Below are 19,442 nucleotides of genomic sequence, written 5' to 3'. Positions count from 1 at the left end.
AAACAGTCTTGCCAGTCGGATTTTCGTAGTACATTGAAATGCTGCTACATTCGAAGATCAACAATACAGAATTTGTATTTACTTCGTTGGATAATGTACCAAAATGCCGTGGTCAAAACTCTGGGCGGAGGAAAAAGGCTCGTCTTCCACTTTTTTTTTTTTTTTAATTTATTTACTGACGCAGAGATTTTGGTGCCAGTATTTATCTTTGTGCCTACAAAGCATGCCTGTGTGGCGCTACATATATTCGACGGCAGAAGTTAGTTGTGGCGGCACCCACCAACATTTTTCAGAACTCCCGCTTGCTTTGCACTCGATTCTAAGCCGCAGGCGGTTTTTTGGATTACAAAAACCGGAAAAAAAGTGCGGCTTAGATTCGAGTAAATACGGTAACCTATTCCCACCCACTCATTCCTCCCTCTCCTGTCAACACTGTTGCAGCATAGCTTTACAGAGTTTTTCTTTCTAGTCAATAACAAAACAAAAATAGTTTTGTTCTATTCTTTGCCACAACTACTGTGACCTATTGTTAGTTTTAACTATTTCTTGCAGATATAAATTAAGAAAAATTTCCTCAATTAATATCACACAAGCAGTCCAACATTACTGGGAGCCAGCAATTTATATAACAACAGTGTCTTTTGACTTCCCCAATCTTTTTTCATTCACAGTGGGACCCACAAAAAAATACCTGAAAGTTCAGTTAGTTAGTGAAAGTGAAAACAAAGAGCACAGTATCTGTTTACATTTGACCGCAGTCTTAAATTATAGCAGAAGTGATTACATATAAAGTATTGGCTGCAACTAGACTTAAAATGTTTGTGGTTCATACCTTTTGATGATGTGCTGCCAACAATGGTGGTGCTGACTTCCATATCATCTTTCATACGGCCTGTATCAACAACAATAACATTGGAGCCTGTGACTCCTTGACCGTAAGTGCCGAGACGGTTATGGCCGACAGCTCCATTTCCTGATAATGGAGCTGCAACTATTGTAGAGGTCGCTGGTGGTGAATGTCCAGCCACAGAGTTGGGAACATTTTCACTCATCTTCTGGCCAGTCTTTCGTTGAACAGCAATAACTGGTCCATCGACCTTAGTGATAGTAATGCCAGGTGGCAGCTTAAGGTTTTCAAGACTGAAGGACTGTGATCCATTGTCACCGTTAGTTGCTGAATTTGAAACAGTCTGGTCTGACCTCACAGTCTTACTTGCAGTGCGAGAAATGTTCACAGTTGGTGAAGTATCCACAGAACAATTATCCCAAGAAAATCTATCAGAACAACTATTATCACCAGCAATAAGTGCGACAGAAGATGCAATATTTTTAGATGTGTTTTTACATGTGTTTTCAGATGAACTTCCAGATGTTTTGTCTGGAACATTTTTAGAAACTGTATCTGCACCCCGATTACTAGAAGTGTTGTTTCGACTTGTGCCATTCGAGTTACCGTTTCCTTTGTTTTTCTTCTTCTTTCCACTTGAGCTAGTACTGTTGCTGTTACTGTTGCCACTGTTACTGCTCATTTTGCTATTGCTGTTCTGGCCTGTGCTATTTTTACTGTTCAAGCTGTTGTTTGCTGAATTTTTATTAACATTATTGTTAGTACCACCTGTTTTATTGTTACTGGAAGTAGCCTTGCCATTAACATTGGACTTATTTTTAGAGCTCTGTGCAAGATTTTCTTGGTTTGTCTGCCGTGTAGTCTCCTGCGACTGGCAAACTGAAACACACAAAAAACATTTAATTAGATACTCAAAAAAAGATGACACCTCACACACTTTTTATGTCATATATCAGCTTTTAATATGAAATCTGGTAGAGATGTGAAAACTGAATGGACATTACAAATCTGGCATTCACTGCCACATCTGTACACCCAAGTTAAACATGAATATTTCAGAGCTCACCGTGGCTCACTTAGCTACTATCTCTCCTACACTTTTGGGAAGACTGGTGGTCCCCAGCCTGCCACCTAAACAGTGGACAACTTGCACAGAAAGTATGAATAATTCTGAGCCACAATGTTCTTAGGTCTCAAACTGGACAAAAATTTTAACCAGAATCAAAGACAACTGAGCAAAAAATATTTGTAGCCTAACTTTGCAACAGAAACATCAAACAAAGCTAGAGTGACATTAAATCAATTGCCAAGTGTAAAATATTTTGAGCAAATATAAGAGATACGTGAAGAGAAGTGGTTAACCTCACGAAGTTTCATGTTATTCACTGTTTAGAAATTTACAGCACAATATTATACAGGTCTGAAAATCTGATTTTATCACACAATCGAACTGAGAATCCCTAAATTCCCGGCACAAGCAAAATTTTATAGTTTCCTCCTTTTTAATCATTTATGCCCAGACAGTGTAGTATTAATCCTAAATTAGAAAAAAAAACAAGTGAATAAACATAGAACTCAATTCTGTAATGATGCCTCTTTGGTGGAAAAGTGTAATCAGTGTGTGCAATATGTAGCAAACAACAATGACAATGCTTGCAGGAGATAGCTTTGCATTTAATTACTGATTGTATTTGCTATTAACATACTGCACTGGTTATAGGTCAATGTTTACAAAATATTTGTATTTCAATGTGAGTTATTAATTTAAGAATTTTATCTTACTAAGCAATTAGTCATGTTGCATATCATCAGATTTGTGAATCAGCCCCCGACCCCTAAAAAAGGATCAACAAACTGATTTATACAATGGTGTAATAGAATGTATTAAGAGAAAACAAAACAATATCTAACAGAGGATGTAAAAGTAGGAGGATGAGGATAGGAGGAGGACACGAAAAAAGAAGTATTATTACAGTAAAGATTACATAAGTTTCCACAGATTTTTGCAGAGTAAATGACTATCTGTTCTATTATTTGCTAGCCAATATTAGTCTCTTATAACACAATATTAGTCTCTTATAACCCATGAACCACGGACCTTGCCGTTGGTGGGGAGGCTTGCGTACCTCAACGATACAGATAGCCGTACCGTAGGTGCAACCACAACGGAGGGGTATCTGTTGAGAGGCCAGACAAACATGTGGTTCCTGAAGAGGGGCAGCAGCTTTTTCAGTAGTTGCAGGGGCAACAGTCTGGATGATTGACTGATCTGGCCTTGTAACATTAACCAAAACGGCCTTGCTGTTGTGGTACTGCGAACGGCTGAAAGCAAGGGGAAACTACAGCCGTAATTTTTTCCCAAGGGCATGCAGCTTTACTGTATGGTTAAATGATGATGGCGTCCTCTTGAGTAAAATATTCCGGAGGTAAAATAGTCCCCCATTTGGATCTCCGGGCGGGACCACTCAAGAGGACGTCGTTATCAGGAGAAAGAAAACTGGCATTCTACGGATCGGAGCGTGGAACGTCAGATCCCTTAATCGGGCAGGTAGGTTAGAAAATTTAAATAGGGGAATGGATAGGTTAAAGTTAGATATAGTCGGAATTACTTAAGTTCAGTGGCAGGAGGAACAAGACTTCTGGTCAGGTGAATACAGGGTTATAAATACAAAATCAAATAGGGGTAATGCAGGAGTAGGTTTAATAATGAATAAAAAAATAGGAGTACGGGTAAGCTACTACAAACAGCATAGTGAACGTATTATAGTGGCCAAAATAGACACGAAGCCCATGCCTACTACAGTAGTACAAGTTTATATGCCAACTAGCTCTGCAGATGATGAAGAAATTGATGAAATGTATGATGAGATAAAAGAAATTATTCAGATAGTGAAGGGAGATGAAAATTTAAGTCACGGGTGACTGCAATTCGACACTGGGGAAAGGGAGAGAAGGAAACATAGTAGGTGAATATGGATTGGGGCAAGAAATGAAAGAGGAAGCTGTCTGTTAGAATTTTGCACAGAGCATAAGTTAATCATAGCTAACATCTGGTTCAAGAATCATAAAAGAAGATTGTATACATGGAAGAATCCTGGAGATACTAAAAGGTATCAGATAAATTATATAATGGTAAGACAGAGATTTAGGAACCAGGTTTTAAATTGTAAGACATTTCCAGATTATATAATGGCAAGACAGAGATTTAGGAACCAGGTTTTAAATTGTAAGACATTTCCAGGGGCAGATGTGGACTATGACCACAATCTATTGGTTATGAACTGTCGATTAAAACTGAAGAAATTGCAAAAAGGTGGGAATTTAAGGAGATGGGACCTGGATAAACTGACTAAACCAGAGGTTGTACAGAGTTTCAGGGACAGCATAAGGGAACAGTTGACAGGAATGGGGGAAAGAAATACAGTAGAAGACTAATGGGTAGATCTGAGGGATGGATTAGTGAAGGCAGCAGAGGATCAAGTAGGTAAAAAGACGAGGGCTAGTAGAAATCCTTGGGTAAAAGAAGAAATATTGAATTTAATTGATGAAAGGAGAAAATATAAAAATGCAGTAAATGAAGCAGGCAAAAAGGAATACAAACGTCTCAAAAATGAGATCGACAGGAAGTGCAAAATGGCTAAGCAGGGATGGCTAGAGGACAAATGTAAGGATGTAGAGGCTTATCTCACTAGGGGTAAGATAGATACTGCCTACAGGAAAATTAAAGAGACCTTTGGAGAAAAGAGAACCACTTGTATCAATATCAAAGGCTCAGATGGAAACCCAGTTCTAAGCAAAGAGGGGAAAGCAGAAAGATGGAAGGAGTATATAGAGGGTCTACACAAGGGCGATGTACTTGAGGAGAATAGTATGGAAATGGAAGAGGATGTAGATGAAGATGAAATGGGAGATACGATACTGTGTGAAGAGTTTGACAGAGCACGGAAAGACCTGAGTCGAAACAAGGCCCCGGGAGTAGACAACATTCCATTAGAACTACTTACGGCCTTGGGAGAGCCAGTCCTGACAAAACTCTACCATCTGGTGAGCAAGATGTACGAGACAGGCGAAATACCCTCAGACTTCAAGAAGAATATAATAATTCCAATCCCAAAGAAAGCAGGTGTTGACAGATGTGAAAATTACCGAACTATCAGTTTAATAAGTCACAGCTGCAAAATACTAACACGAATTATTTACAGACGAATGGAAAAACTGGTAGAAGCAGACTTCGGGGAAGATCAGTTTGGATTCCGTAGAAATGTTGGAACATGTGAGGCAATACTGACCTTACGCCTTATCTTAGAAGAAAGATTAAGGAAAGGCAAACCTACGTTTCTAGCATCTGTAGACTTAGAGAAAGCTTTTGACAATGTTGATTGGAATACTCTCTTTAAAATACTAAAGGTGGCAGGGGTAAAATACAGGGAGCGAAAGGCTATTTACAATTTGTATAGAAACCAGATGGCAGTTATAAGAGTCGAGGGACATGAAAGGGAAGCAGCGGTTGGGAAGGGAGTGAGACAGGGTTGTAGCCTCTCCCCGATGTTATTCAATCTGTATATTGAGCAAGCAGTGAAGGAAACAAAAGAAAAATTCAGAGTAGTAATTAAAATCCATGGAGAAGAAATAAAAACTTTGAGGTTCGCCAATGACATTGTAATTCTGTCAGAGACAGCAAAGGAGTTGGAAGAGCAGTTGAACGGAATTGACAGTGTCATGAAAGGAGGATATAAGACAAACACCAACAAAAGCAAAATGAGGATAATGGAATGTAGTCGAATTAAGTCGGGTGATGCTGAGGGAATTAGATTAGGAAATGAGACACTTAAAGTAGTAAAGGAGTTTTGCTATTTGGGCAGCAAAATAACTGATGACGGTCGAAGTAGAGAGGATATAAAATGTAGACTGGCAATGGCAAGGAAAGCATTTCTGAAGAAGAGAAATTTGATAACATCGAGAATTGATTTAAGTGTCAGGAAGTCGTTTCTGAAAGTATTTGTATAGAGTGTAGCCTTGTATGGAAGTGAAACATGGACGATAAATAGTTTGGACAAGAAGAGAATAGAAGCTTTCGAAATGTGGTGCTACAGAAGAATGTTGAAGATTAGGTGGGTAGATCACATAACTAATGAGGAGGTATTGAATAGGATTGGGGAGAAGTGAAGTCTGTGGCACAACTTGACTAGAAGAAGGGATCGGTTGGTAGGACATGTCCTGAGGCATCAAGGGATCACAAATTTAGTATTGGAGGGCAGCATGGAGGGTAAAAATCGTAGAGGGAGACCAAGAGATGAATACATTAAGCAGATTCAGAAGGATGTAGGTTGCAGTAGGTACTGGGAGATGAAGGAGCTTGCACAGGATAGATTAGCATGGAGAGCTGCATCAAACCAGTCTCAGGACTGAAGACCACAACAACAACAACAACAACAACAACATAACACAGCCCTTGTGCAACCAACATGGTTTATCTTAACTCGCAAACAAAAGTCAGTTGCCTTGTTCTAAGAACATGAACAAAACACAGGAAGAAACAGGATAAGAGAAGAATGAAAGAGGAGGAGAAGACAAAAGACGGGGAGGAGGAGGAGGAGGAGGAGGAGGAGGAAAAGCTGGGGGTGGGGTGAGAAGGGAACATATGGCAAAAGGAAGCAGCTGAGGGTAGGTATTGCAAGACAAAGGGCAAGGGTAATGGTAAGGAGGAGAAGAAGCACAAATTGGGTAGGGTAGTGTAATATATATTCGGAAGGCTAGGGAGGAGAAAATGTGGTGGTCATGAGTTATGATTTTAACATCACATCAAAAGTTTAAAATTGCAAACAGTGGAAAAGGCTGAAACATTAATAACACACTAAATGATCACTAACTAGAAATTTAAAAAAAAAGAGATGTATAATGGTGAAGACAATGAATTAACAAAATGTGAAAGATTAATTTGACATAATGGCATACAAAGTTAATGGAAGTTTAATGACTACATAAACAATAGCAGGGACTGTGAAACATAAAAGCCACAATTATCCCTAAACTATTAATAAAAATACTTCAGTAAATCACTAATAGTCTAAAACAAGGCAGCAAACAGGTCCAAATACATAATACTTCTAATAACTACACTGAAAACAATCAGCAAGCAGAGGAAAAGATGTATATAAATGTTTAAAGAAGTATTTTGTATTCAAGGTGCTTTGTGGCCTTCATATGATTGTTAAATGACATTTTTATTTGTCTATATAGACAAGGCTGCTTGTTTTAAAGTTATGGATACACAGACAGACATTCATCCATGCAGCCTCCAAACATCAACATTAAAATTTTAATTAATTTTAAACTGGCTCCAGTACAGTGTAATAAAACTTGTGTAACTAGTGTCAACCAGCACATACCTTTAAGCAGTAAAATGAAATATTGTTGTGGTCTTCAGTCTGAAGAGTGGTTTGAGGCAGCTCTCTATGCTCATCTATCCAGTGCAAGCCTCTTCATCTCTGCATAACTACTGCAACCCACATTTGTTTGAACCCACTTCCTGTATTCAAGCCTCAGTCTCCCTCTGCAATTTTTGCTCACCACACTTCCCACCTATACCAAAACAACAATACCTTGATGCCTCAGAAGGTTTCCTATCAATCTATCCCTTCTTAAAGAGGGCACATTGAGTTGCGGGCAGATGCAGATACAATAAAAAAGACTGTTCCACATAGGGTTTTTGGCCAAAACAAAAAACACACACACATATATATTCACACAAGTAGGCATACCTCACATACACATGACCACTATCTCTGGCCACTGCACCCAGAATGCAACTCTTGCATTGAACAAAAGCAGCAAACCAGAGTGGAGCGGTGAAGGGGGAGAGATAGCAGGGTACAGGTGGGGAGAGAGAAGAGTGCTGTATAGCGGAGTGGGTAGGGACCAGACGGCAGCAAGACAAGACAGCCACACACAATGTATGGAGGCTGTGGGAGAGGGGGAAGTAGAGGAACAAGAAAGGGGAAAATATCAGTGAGTCTGCTGGGAGGGAGTGACACACAATGAGGGTGAGGGACACAAACAAATTGGGAGGAGGTGATAGGACAGAGGAGCAGAAACTATTGGGTGAAGGGTGTGGGGACAATAGGTCATTGTAGGTTGAAGCCAGGATAATTTTGGGAGCAGAGAATGTCTTATAAGGGTGATTCCTATCTGCACAGTTAAGAAAAGCTGGGAAATCAAGCATATTATGTTCAGCTGCAAATTGTGCCACGGGTGGTCCATTTGCTCTTGGCCACAGTTTGGCAATGGCCTTTCTTCCTCGTGGACAACTGGTTGGTAGTCATACCAATATAAGTAGTTGTACAATTATTGCAGCAGAGCTCATGTATGACATGGCTGCTTTCACATATTCACTGGCGTCTGATGGGGTAGGATACACTTGTGACAGGCTAGCTGCGAAAGAATAGATCACCCCAAATTTCATTGTATACCAAAGCAAACAAACATGCATTTTTGAGAACTTTCGTAAGTTACCACTGTCCTGTGCATATGTGATTTGTAGTAAACTGGTGTTTATGATTTAGTTACTGTAGCAGATATTGTAATTAACATACTGTGTTACATCTAACTTACCCTTAAAGAGGAGTATACCCTACACTCATCATAAATTAACTCTATTTTCAAGTTTCCTAACAACTATAATTAACCCCAAAAAGTTTTAGGGAACTAGTAATTTTCAGCACAAGTTTCTTTGTTGCCTTAACAGAAATCTTATTTTGTGTATTTACTTCAATTCCTATACAGAATTAGTAATTTTTAACTCAACAGATTAAATGATAATCAGTAGGTTTAGTTTAAATGATTTGTTCACTGTTCTGTAATACACTGCACCAGCCAAAATGCAGCCCCACTGTGAATGCTGTTCGGAATCAGCTATGAATCGCCGTGAGTACTGTCATACGATTTGCAGCTGCTGTGAGTCGGTGTGTTGGAAGAGCTCTCAAGAGCCTTGTACCTGTGATACCTGTACCAAAGGTACCTCAAGTACTAACTCCTCCTGTGGATCCTGTCTCCTATGCAAGAAGTACAGGATCTGTCATTACTCATCCACTTGACTGCGAGTGGCGTATCAATGGTAGATGCAGACATCCTGTACAGGATGGATAGGGATTAGGGAGGACTCAGGATGTGCTGTCTTTCAGGGGGTGCTGTCTTTCAGGGGGTGCTGTCTTTCAGGGGGTGCTGTCTTCCACTGAAACTGAGCCAGTGGGACTCACTTCACCTGTTTTGGGGAAACCTGTTTTGTCTGGTGTCAGGACGACACAAATGCGAAAGGGCAGTGGTCCATTAATCATCGGCAGTTCAAACATATGGCAAATGATGGTAACACATAGAGAAATGGCAGCTGGGGACATGAAAGGACACCAGGTACACTCATTGTGTATGTCTGGGGCTTCATTCAACATGTTGAAGATGCTATTCCAGCAGCTACTGAGGGAACAACAACCAACTGCAGATCGCGGCGCATGTCAGAACAAATTGTGCCTGTCGTCTGCGCTCCGATGTCATTCTTGGGTCATTTCAGCGACTTGCAAGAAGGTTGAGAAAACCAGCCTTGAGCATGGAGTTTCCACAAAGTACACAATCTGCAGCATTGTTCCCAACACTGATCGTGGCCCTTTGGTTCCGAGTCAAGCTGAGGAACTGAACCAGAGACTTCGAAAGTTCTGTCACAAGCTGGGCAGTAACTTCCTCGACTTGCGCCATAGGGCTAAGAAGTGTACACGTATCTGACTGTGTGGGGTGCACACACTTTTTTTTTTTTAGATTATGTGACTCTCCATCCAGTCCAGATAATGATAGCTGTAAGAAACCCAGAAGTATCAGTGTAAGATAGAAAGAAATGCCTTCCACAGGTGAAAAGATTAAAATTCTAGTGGTTATCTGCTAAAGCATTCACAACAAAGTGCCAGAGTTTGAAGTGCTCTTGAAAAGCACTGAAGCTCACAAAATACCATGTACAGAAAGCTCAATGAAACCTGAAATTGATAGCATTGAGATTTTGGGGGAAAATTTAATAGTACATAGGAAAATTGGAAATGAAGAAGGTGTATTTGTCACAGTTGACAAGAAAATAAAATCCACTGAGAGATAAATTGAAGTTGCATGTGAGACTGCTTGGGAAAGACTCAGTAACAGTAGTGGTCATAAAATGGTGACTGTGTCCTTCCATCATCCACCAAACTTATCTCCTAATATAACCAGAAACTGCAGAGAAAACCTCAGTTCACTCAGTTCCATAATCATATTGTAATCATTGGTGGAGACTTTAATAATCCAACAATTAATTGGGAGAACTGCAGTGTTGTTAGTGGTAGGCATGGTAAGCATCTGTGAAACATTACTAAATGTCTTCTCTGAAAACTACCTAGAATAGATGGTTAGGAACCCCACTCATGATGGAAATCTATTGAATCTAATGGCAACAAACAGACCTGACCTCTGTGAGGATGTCCACATCGAAACTGGTCTCAGTGATGATGATGCTGTGCAAATAATGATTACCAAAGTACAAACAACAACTAAAGCAAGCAGAAAGTTCAGTAAAGTAAATCAAAAATTAGCAGTGCGGTATCTCAATCAGGAACATGACTAGTAAGTGGTACAATGGCATATATCCTCCGCAGCTCATTTCAGAGTGGTTTGCAAGGACTAGATGTAGATGTGCAGGGCATCATAGGGGTGAGGAGGAAATTGATTCAGGGGACAGGTTCTGGGAAGTATCTAAGGCTTTAAGCAAGAATTGGAGGGTGTATTGCTGTTCTGGGATCAGATCACTAAGGCAGAGTTTATAGGTGGAGTCAGACAATCGCAGAGGCTTTTGTCAGGTAGTCACTTTGATTCATAATGACAGTGGTGGAACCTTTGTCTGCAGGTAAGACAATTTGGTCAGGACCTGTTTTGAGGCTGTGTATGGCTGTCCTTTCTTCTGCTGAAAGGAAGGTGTTCTTAGGAAGGGAGCTGTGGAAAGGACAGTGAGAGCGAGTTGGAAGTAAGGAATTCCCCATCCCCACAACCTCCCAATGCTGTGCCTGGCAGCCTTCTCCTGCTACCATCTACTTCTCACACTACCAGAAAATGCTCTTCTCTCCTCCAACCTGTACCCTGCTATCCTTTGCCCTTCCACCGTACCATTTCTTTTGAGACTGCTGCTTATATTCAGAGATAGCCATCGTGTGTGTGTGTGTGTGTGTGTGTGTGTGTGTGTGTCTGCAACTCAATTTGTCATCTTTACAGCAAGTAGCAATCTATGCTTTTCATAATATTGCTAATATTCCAACCTGAGCTTTCGGTTAGTTAATCTATGCCTTTTTTTAGTCCATTGCCATGGCATGTGGGCCATAAATTTCTTTTCTCCCCAATTTGTTTCAGTAGGTCCTCAGTGGTTATGGAACCTACTGATCTCATCTAATCTACAGTGTTTTTCTACAGTACACTTTTCAAAAGCTTCTATTCTCTTCTTGTCTGAACTGCTTATTGCCCACATTTCACTTCCATGTACAATTACGCTGTAAATGAATGTGTACTTTCTACAGATGAAGAAAATTATGAAATCAACAATTTTATTATTAGGAAACAGAGCTCTGCCATTAATAATTCTTTTACAATCCCATTAAAGTACTGTAGTTACAGGTAATACACTTAGATACTACTACAAAAAGTTAGCTGTGATGCATGGTTGCCAGGAAAAAGAGTATCAGTCTTACAACTTAGTTGATAGGGCATAAGAGCAGTACTTCTTGCTAGACTTTTTACATCTGGGAGAAAAAAAAGAAAGAGCGCAATTGTGTTACATTAAGTCCGGACATGTATGTGCAAGAAATTAACAAATGAAGCATGCAAGCTGCACAAAATATAAAATCTGTTAATGAGGATTACCAGACTCCAGTCCTCACCAAATTTGGAAGACCTACCAACATTCACTTTCCTATATGTAGCTCTTCTTCATGGTGGAGCTGAACACTTGGAGTTTTTTTTTCTGTTAGAAGTTGGCTTTCATTTTCCTGGAATAATCCCTAACCATTCTCAGTAAACTACAAATTTGGTATAATTTATGAACAATGAAGCTTCTCACAGCTAGGTTTGTTAAGTGTTCGCTGCTGGATCTATGGTACTCAAAAAGTTGTCACTAAATTAATGCAAAATAAATGTGATTAAAATGAGAAACTGAAAACTATGCAGAACAATCTTAAGCTACAACCTGAATCATTCCCCCTCATATTTACTCACATTCACTCACACAATCATAGCTATTATAAATAAAGTAAAACCACAAAATAGTCTGTTGTAAAACCTTGACAGAAATACAAAGAGAAAAAAATCTCGGCAAAGTGTGGCTGGCTAACCAGTTACAAAAAGCTTGCATATGCCTGCTATTCTGACAACACACAAAAGTCTATTGACATATAATTTCAGAAACAGTTTTCACGTTTCACACAATCTTAAGGGTTGTGCCGCATTTGTTTAATCATCTGTAAAAACTGGAGCTGGTTAGATAGTAAATTAAACCTCTAACCTGCTGCTTGAATGTAAAATAGCATCTGTTAAAGTGCAATGTGATGAAATGTGTCGCAATGCAAGCACAGCCAGCTGACGGAGCCTGTTGCTGAACCCAGAAGCCAAATATCTCTACTGAGTGCCCTGTATATGCTCAAGAGAGAATGACTCCATTTTCCCTGAATGAACCTGACCTGTCCAAGTAGTTGCCATTACCTGATGCACCTTTTGATACTTCATTCACAGTCACTTTTGTTTCTACTGATACAATCATGACCACTGTACTACAACAGTGCTGTGATAGCATGTTCGCAGAAAGCAAATAGAACTGTGGAATTTTTTGAACACTTTCCTGGTGACTGCACATGTCAACATGCCTACTATCAAGGGCCCACATTCATGTTTCTTACACGAGATGGCAGCAAGCAGCACTACAGCCACATTACACGCAGTAAACCAGTTGAGCATTAATAAATTAATATTATCGATTCATGCCAATAACTGAGTACTATACTAAGAAATGCCCTAAAATGTTATATTTCTCACTTGGCAGCAAGTATTTATGGTTCTTGCCACTAAAGATAACCTTATTGTACCCATGTTCTATACAATTGATAGAAGGAGGGTATCTAGTCTTGTATCATTATTTATGGCATTTGAAAATGAATCTTAATAGAAAGGTTGGGACTGAATTTAACACCTCGGACAGTGACCAAGACTGTGATATTACATTATCGGATAGCAAAACTGACTACAGTTCATGAGACGATTGTCATGTACTACCTAGTTGAATGAAATAGAAACATCTACTCTACTACCAACAGCTCCTCCCAGATTTCCATTCTCAGCACAACAGGAAAACACCATAACAAAAATGTAACATCTATCAAATGAGCATGTATGCATATGCACCACTGGGAATGCTTTCTAAACAAATCAAGACACAGTACCATTAAAATTCATCTTTAAATAAATTTTAAGAACACACATGTAAATGGTCAAATGAGTATCTACATTACCAAGAGACTATGCCGGAACCCGGTACCAGATGCAGTTGCCTATCTAATGGCTTCCAGAGGCAACAAAAATTTGATTTTCAATATTTAAAAGCTGTCATAATCTACTCATTAAGAGGTATAACCTTATGCTAAAAGTTTAATGCAACAAGACAACTACATGATTAGGAACTGTGTGTTTGTCTTGACTCAGCATATCTAACAGTGCACAAACACCTAGACTTTATTCGTACATTATTTGAGAATGAGAGCACTTTGCAATCGCCAACAAACTTTACACATTTCAAACAATTATTTTTTCAAGCTGCCCCCAAACTCCTTCCCACACCCCAAAACACAAAATGATGAAAGGAAAAAAGTTTATCACTTACTATATTTTTGCTGTACATACAGTCACATTTCAGCATCACAGATGATGTTTTAATTTATTACTTCTTTACTATTCACTCTATTCGCAACACAGTTTACAGACAGTATCCACATATACCAGTGAATGTGCTTGCAAAATGACATTATTGTACAACACAGTTCACGAGGTATGACATCATAGACAACTGTACGCATGAAACACTAGCTTCTGCTTGAAAAAGGTGTGCATTGAAACTTCAACATCAGGCATGACATTTTAATTTACTACTTCACTATTACTAACTCTACTCACAACACACTTTGCACACAGTATCTACACATATCACTGAATGAACCTACAAAATTATGTCATTGTACAACACACAGCAACAACGCAGGGACAGTATGTGGGACTGGGATCTGGCTAGGGATAAGGATATTTTTCTGTACTGACGCAGATCGAAGGAGCAAGGATCCATGGTGGTGCAAAAATGCGAAAAAATACATAAAAAAGTAGAATTACATCCGAATAATTACGCAAAAATACAATCAAATACGTGCGAAAAGTACAAAATGGATGCACAAGGGAAAAAAGAAATGAAACCTGAGGAAGATGACAATAGTGGAAGGCCAAAACTCACTAAAATTGGCGAGAAGTCACAAAGGTCAAAGTAGAGAATAACTAATCAATAATAAATATATGTATATTACTGTGGGTACCAGGTTTGAGGGCGGATAAGCGTAGAGAAGGGGGACGGCAGATGTGACTGGATGAGGTGAATTTAGTGGGTGCGAACAGGGATAGAACGGAGGAAGTGTGGGGAGTGAGGAGGGGTTCGTAGTTAGAGATGTAAGATCGTGTGGCACCGGAAAAGTGCGGGAGATAACACGCAAAAATATGCGAACTGATACAGGGAGTTTTATCAGTTTGAAGGTACAGGCTTAATTATATCGGCAGGAGTAATGTGGGACATAAGATGCTGCACCAACGATCAGCATTGCCTTGAGGCCATCTGTTGCGCGCGGCCGAGCCCGCTGATACAGAGTGGCTCGTAAGTAGAGTGTGCACTGCGGTTCGTAAGGCAACAAGAGAAACACAGGAAAGAAAAGAAAGAAGGATGGACATTGAGTATAGGGATGCAAAAGAAAGTAGTTACAAAGGAAAACAGCACAGGGTTAGGATCGAAGAAAAGCTGTCAGGCAAATATCAAACAATAGAAAATCCAGGACGGAATGTAACAAGACGAGAGAAGGAAAGTTGCTACTCACCATATAGTGGAAATGCTGAGTCGCGATAGGCACAATAAAAAGATTCACATGATCATAGCTTTCAGCCATTAAGGCCTTTGTCAGCAGTAGACACACACACACACACACACACACACACACACACACACACGCGCGCGCGCGCGCGCGCGCTCAAGTGCAACTTGCACACACATCTGCAGTCTCAGGGAGCTGAAACTACACTGCAAGCAGCAGCACCTGTGCATGATGGGAGTGGCGAGTGGGTGCTGGTAAGGAGAAGGCTGGGGCGGGGAGGGGGAGGGATAGTATGGTGGGAGTGGTGAACAGTGGGAGTGGGGGGAGGGGATAAGTAGCGGAAAGGAGAGAATTCTCTACTTTGACCTTTGTGACTTCTCGCCAATTTTAGTGAGTTTTCGTCTTCCACTATCGTCGCCTTCCTCAGATTTCATTTCTTTTTCCCCCTTGTGCATCCATTTCGTACTCTTCACATGTATTTGGGTGTATCTCTGCGTAATTATTTGGACGTAATTCTACTTTCTTATGTATTTTTTCTCATTTTTGCACCTCCATGGATCCTTACTCCTTCCATCTTCGTCAATACAGAAAAGTTTCCTTATCCCTAGCCAGATTCCAGTCCCACATACTGTCCCTGCGTTGTTGCTTGGCTCATGAAATCCCCCCTAATGGATTACCATCAAATTACCCATCTCTGGTAGCCACCCCTCCGTCCACAATGACCTCCACCTGTTCAGATTCTGCCAATCCTTAGCCCTGACCAAAATAGACCTGCAAAACCAACCAAGCCCAATCCTCCTTGCAGTACCTTCTCTCCATCTGCAAAATTCTCCTGCTATGTAATCCCAAATTCCTGGAACCCATAACACACACTGAAACTCTTGCCCTGCAGGAACTTAAGCAACATGCACAGCGTCACCTCAAAAACCTCTCCATCCTGCTCACACCCTACTCCCGCCTCTGAGTACCACTTTCCACCACTTCTACAACCTCCAAACCTCCCCCATGCCCCCTCATAGCTGACAAACCCTGTCTCGCAGACCTACTACACTTACCCCACCCTCCGAAACTCACTCCCACCACCACACAGAACTCAAAACCTAAACAGACCCGCAACACAGTCATGAACCTTTCCTCCAGAAGCCTTAGTCCCACAGAAATATCAGTCCTTTCCAAAGGCCTCACCTTTTGCCCCACTCCCAAATTCAACCATGCAGGACTAGTTAAAGACCTTCTCTCCTTCTACCGGTCCCTACAGTGGAAACACTTTTTTACCACCAACCCGACCAATCAGACTCAACCGAAGACCCATATAGAACCTTGCCTAACTTAGTTCACTCCTCCATTCAACTGTGATCCACCCCCCAATGCCTCCAAACCACCCCCTGTTAACTTTCCAGAATTTCTTATCCTCGAACATTGCCTCACCATCATTCCCCAAATCCCTCAACATGCATACTAACCTTACATTCGTAGAAAGAACCGCAGTTCGCCATCTAAAAACTAATCCCGATCTTACAATCCTACCTGCAGACGAAGGCTCCACCACCGTAGTTTTGAACCGCAAGGATTACGTGGCAGAAGGACTCTGTCAGCTGTCAGATACTTCCACCTACAAACCATGCCACAGTGATCCCATTCCAGCAATCCAGCAGGATCTCCAGTCACTACTCAAATCCTTAGGTCCATCCCAGAACTTCTCCCCAGAGTCCATCTCTTTACTTACCCCTACCACTCCCCACATTCCCACCTTCTACATGCTTCCTAAATTCCATAAACCCAACCACCTAGGACGCCCCATTGTGGCCAGTTACTGTGCCCCCACTGAGAGAATCTCTGCTCTTGTAGACCAACACCTTCAAACTATTACCTGGAACCTATCCTCCTATATAAAAAATACCAACCATTTCCTCGACCAACTCCACAGTTCCTTTTCCTTTACCACACGATGCCCTGCTCGTCACTATTGATGCCACCTCCCTGTACACTAACATTCCTAATGCCCATGGCCTTACTGCTATTGAACACTACCTTTCCAGACGCCCTATGGATTCCAAACCAACAACCTCCTTCCTAGTCTCCATGAACAACTATATCCTCACCCACAATTACTTCCCCTTTGAAGGCATTACCTACAAACAAATCCGCAGTACGGCTCTGGGCACCAGCATGGCACCATCCTATGCTAACCTATTCATGGGCCATCTAGAGGAATCCTTCCTTAAAACCCTGAATCCTAAACCCCTCAACCGGTTCGGATTCATTGATGAAATCTTTGCTATCTGGATTGAAGGTGAGGACACCTTATTCACATGCCTCCAGAACCTCAACAACTTCTCCCCCATTTGCTTCACCTGGTCATACTCAACCCAACAAGCCACCTTCCTAGACGTTGACCTCCACCTCAGAGATGGCTACATTAGTACCTCCGTCCATATCAAACCTACTAACCACCAGCAATACCTCCACTTCGACAGCTGCCACCCATTTCATACCAAGAAGTCCCTTCTGTACAGCCTAGCCATCCGTGATCATCGCATCTGCAGTGACGAGCAGTCCTTCTCTAAATACACCAAGGGTCTCACTGAAGCCTTCACTGAACATAATTATCCTCCCATCCTTGTACAAAAACAATGTGCCTTATCTTTCCAATCTCCCACCACCTCCCAAAGTCCCACAGTCTGGCCACAGAGGAGCACTCTCCTCGTAACTCAATACCATCTGGGACTGGAGCAACTGAATTACATTCTCCGCCAGGGTTTCGATTATCTCTCTTCGTGCCCTCAAATGAGAACTGTCCTACCCACTATCCTTCCCACCCCTCCTACCATGGTATTCCACCGTCCACCGAACCTACACAATATACTCATCCATCCTTACACAACCCCTACTCCCGATCCCTTACCTCATGGCTCATACCCCTGTAATAGACCTAGATGCAAGACCTGTCCCATACATCCTCCTACCACCACCTACTCCAGTTCAGTTACTAACATCATCTATCCCATCAAAGGCAGGGCTATCTGTGAAACCAGTGATGTGATTTACAATCTAAGCTGCAACCACTGTGCTGCATTCTATGTAGGCATGACAACCAACAAGCTGTCTGTCCGCATGAACTGCCACCGACAAACTGTGGCCAAAAAACAAGTGGACCACCCCCTGTAGTTGAACACTCTGCCAAACATGATACCCCTCATCTAATGACCGCTTCACAGTCTGTGTCATATGGATCCTTCCCACCAACACCATCTTTTCTGAATTGCACAGGTGGGAACTTTCCCTGCAAAACATCCTATGTTCCTGTGACCTTCCTGGCCTCAACCTTCATTAGTTACTGTCCTCATCCATCCAATCCCCTCCCTGTTCCCATTCCAGCACTACACAGCCGTCATTTCACCGCCACACCCAGTCTTTTAATTTCTTTTTATTTTTATTTCTCTCCTTTCCGCTACTTACCACACCCCCCCCCCCCCCCCCGCCCCCTCCGCACGTTCTCTCTTACCCTCCATTTAAACTGAAAGACTTCACTGTCTGTCACTCCCACCATACTATCCCTCCCCCTCCCTGTCCCAGCCTCCTCCTTACCCCCACCCAGTCGCCACTCCCATCATGCACTGGTGCTGCTGCTTGCAGCGTAGTTTCAGCTCTCTCAGACTGCAGACGTGTGTGCAAGTTGCACTCGCATGAGTGTATGTGTGTGCGCGTGTGTGTCTACTGCTGACAAAGGCCTTAATGGCCAAAAGCTATGATTGTGTGAATTTTTTTATTGTGCCCATCGCGACTCAGCATCTCCACTATATGGTAAGAAGCAACTTTCCTTCTCTTGTATTGTTACATTCCAGCCTGGATTTTCCATTGTTTGAGTGTTATAAATATTGAAATGTGTGAGAAACCTGCTATTGCTTAGAATGACGTGCACTCAGAATATATTAATCCAATGTTTCACAATGAGAGCACTTAGCAACTTCTGACAAATTTTAAGCATTATTTCAAACCTTTTCTACACCATTTCTCATGCACAAGCTTAAAGTCAAATATTTAACACGTCAGTTAATTTTTAAAGTAATCAGATGTCTCAAGCTGCCTTATTCAAGGGAGTTTGATTCATTAAAGGATCAGGGATTTACTGGTAGTCTCAGACTGGAGAAAGACAAAAGCACAACACTTGCAACAGAAGACACTCTGGTGTTCAAATAAACCTCAGTGAAATGGTTGCTACTCTTACTTTCTGACAACTCCACACAATGCTGCTAGCAGAACAATCTAGATTGGAAAAAGAGAAAAGGAATTTTTAGGAAACCAAACTGCAAAAACAGGGAAAGAAATTAACTTCCCGATAAGTTAAAACTTTGTGCCAGATCAAATTCCTATCTGAACCCTTGCCTTTCATGAACTATTATTTTACCAGCTAAGCTATCCAGACAAAATTA

At 41.3% G+C, this 19,442-nt stretch overlaps 1 protein-coding gene across 3 annotated transcripts in view; it reads right to left on the bottom strand.

Moving 5' to 3' along the window:
* Positions 1–19,442, bottom strand: part of LOC126259264 (protein FAM193A-like) — a 242,585-nt gene that overhangs the window by 54,061 nt on the left and 169,082 nt on the right. For all 3 annotated transcript variants that reach the window (XM_049955899.1, XM_049955897.1, XM_049955898.1), the window contains exon 17: positions 833–1,726. In XM_049955899.1, the coding sequence (XP_049811856.1) occupies positions 833–1,726 (894 nt within the window). The remainder of the gene's footprint in view (positions 1–832; positions 1,727–19,442) is intronic.

This window comes from Schistocerca nitens, chromosome 5 (assembly GCF_023898315.1).
Source record: "Schistocerca nitens isolate TAMUIC-IGC-003100 chromosome 5, iqSchNite1.1, whole genome shotgun sequence".
Lineage (NCBI taxonomy): Eukaryota > Metazoa > Arthropoda > Insecta > Orthoptera > Acrididae > Schistocerca > Schistocerca nitens.
The sequence above is the reverse complement of the archived record's forward strand: the minus strand, read 5'-3'. Positions and strand labels throughout refer to the sequence as shown.